The 1881-nt window shown below is 36.2% G+C and overlaps 1 protein-coding gene across 1 annotated transcript; it reads left to right on the plus strand.

Annotated features, from left to right (window-relative positions):
- The first annotated feature begins 203 nt into the window (after positions 1-203).
- Positions 204-1604, plus strand: LOC105954861 (rust resistance kinase Lr10-like). The gene has a single exon (XM_088817945.1). The coding sequence runs from the start codon at positions 204-206 to the stop codon at positions 1602-1604; it is 1401 nt and encodes a 466-aa protein (XP_088674071.1).
- The last annotated feature ends 277 nt before the right edge of the window (positions 1605-1881 follow it).

Genomic DNA, 1881 nt, shown 5'->3' on the forward strand with positions numbered 1-1881 from the left:
GTAATTTACTTTATTTTTAAATATAATAATAATTTTGTTTACCAAAGTATTCAAGTAATTTCATTTAAGATTTATGCTAGTAGCAAAAGAAACGAATTTATGATCAAGTCAGTTAAGGAACTAGTCAAGAATGTGACTTGAAGAAAACAGTTTAATGCTATATATCATTTGATCTGCTCCACCACAGTTTACTTTGAACATAAATGGTAATAGCAAATAGAGAAATCTTCATAATTCAGATGTCTCCCTTCGTTTACTTTCTTTTGTTCTTACCACTTGTTGTACTAGTACTAGGAAACGATGATGATTGTATGCCAACCAGTTGCAGAAAACATGGCCCGACAATTCGGTTTCCTTTCAGACGTAAAAATCAGCAACCTCAACATTGTGGCTATCCAGGTTTCGATTTATACTGCGACCATAAAAACGATACTATTCTTGTGCTTCCCTTCTCTATAAATGTTGTTGTTAGGAATATAGACTATGCATCTCAAAGAATTCTTGTTTATGACCAAGAAATATGTCTTCCAAAAAAGCTGCATGATCTAAACTTAGCTGCCTCCCCTTTCCTGACAAATTTCTTACCGGACTATATTCTGTTCAATTGTTCTGATCCGCCAAAAAGAGACTTAGGTTTCGTAATTCCTTGCCTTGGCGATTCCACGTACCAAATCAATGCCGTTAATTCAAAATCTTCGATGGAGTTACTTCCTTTGACTTCTTGTACCAAAACATATGAATTCAAATCTATTCCGTGGAGAATATTTAAAGAAAATAGCTTCTCTTTGGAGTGGTCTGAACCAGCATTTTCCAAATGTGAAAATAAAGGCCAAAGATGCAGCTCGCATAATTCTACAACATCGGATCGTCATATTGAGTGTCTTGAAACCACAAACCATCGTGGAGAAATACTAATTGAAGGTGAACATTTTTTCTGTTCCTTTTTTGATATTTTTAAGCATCTAATGGATTGGTTTAAGAATCCGACTTATATGTTCTATTTCAAAGCTTTTGGTTCCATTCTTGCCGCGATAATACTGGCAGCTTTCGTCTATCTTTACATCAGAGTTAGAATATACCGAGAGAACCAAACGATGATTGGGAAGTTTTTGCGAGATTACAAAGCCCTTAAGCCGAGTAGATTTTCATATTTGGACATAAAAAGGATTACTCATCAATTTAACGAGAAATTGGGCGAAGGCGGTTATGGAATTGTTTACAAAGGAAAGTTGAACAATGAAATAGATGTTGCAGTGAAAGTACTCAACAATTCCAAGGGAAACGGAGAGGAGTTTGTCAATGAAGTAAGTACGATTGGGAGAATACACCACGTCAACATTGTGCGTCTTCTCGGATTTTGTGCCGATGGATTTCGAAGAGCTCTTGTTTATGAATTCTTACCAAACGGTTCATTAGAAAAGTCCATTTTCCAAGCGGGTTCGAATAGAATTAATCTTGATTGGGAAAAGCTAAAGGATATTGCATTGGGTGTAGCCAAAGGTATAGAATATCTACACGAGGGATGTGATCAACAAATACTCCATTTCGACATGTTAGAAATTTTATCGTATACACATACGAATCCCAAGAACCAACATGCTTGAATCAACGAGAATTAAACCTAAACATAAACACGGAAGCGTACCTTACATCATTGAATTGAATCTTCAAATCCCCTTCGAATCTCCACTGGATTTGGAACATGTCTTCCAAAGAATCCGCAGTTCCCTAATTATCTCTCTAACGATGGATTTTAGAAGAGACGGAATGGTTGCGTTTCTTTGGGGACCACGACCCTTTATATAACTGTAGAGTCCAGTTATATTATAATTGTGATTCAGCCCCATCAATAAATCACAACTAAGCCCTAATTGTCTCTAC

This window comes from Erythranthe guttata, chromosome 5 (assembly GCF_056151865.1).
Source record: "Erythranthe guttata isolate IM_541 chromosome 5, IM_541, whole genome shotgun sequence".
Taxonomy (NCBI): Eukaryota; Viridiplantae; Streptophyta; class Magnoliopsida; order Lamiales; family Phrymaceae; genus Erythranthe; species Erythranthe guttata.

Excerpts from the sequence above, each read along its gene's own strand:
- LOC105954861 (XM_088817945.1), top strand. The coding sequence starts at position 204 with ATGGTAATAGCAAATAGAGAAATCTTCATAATTCAGATGTCTCCCTTC.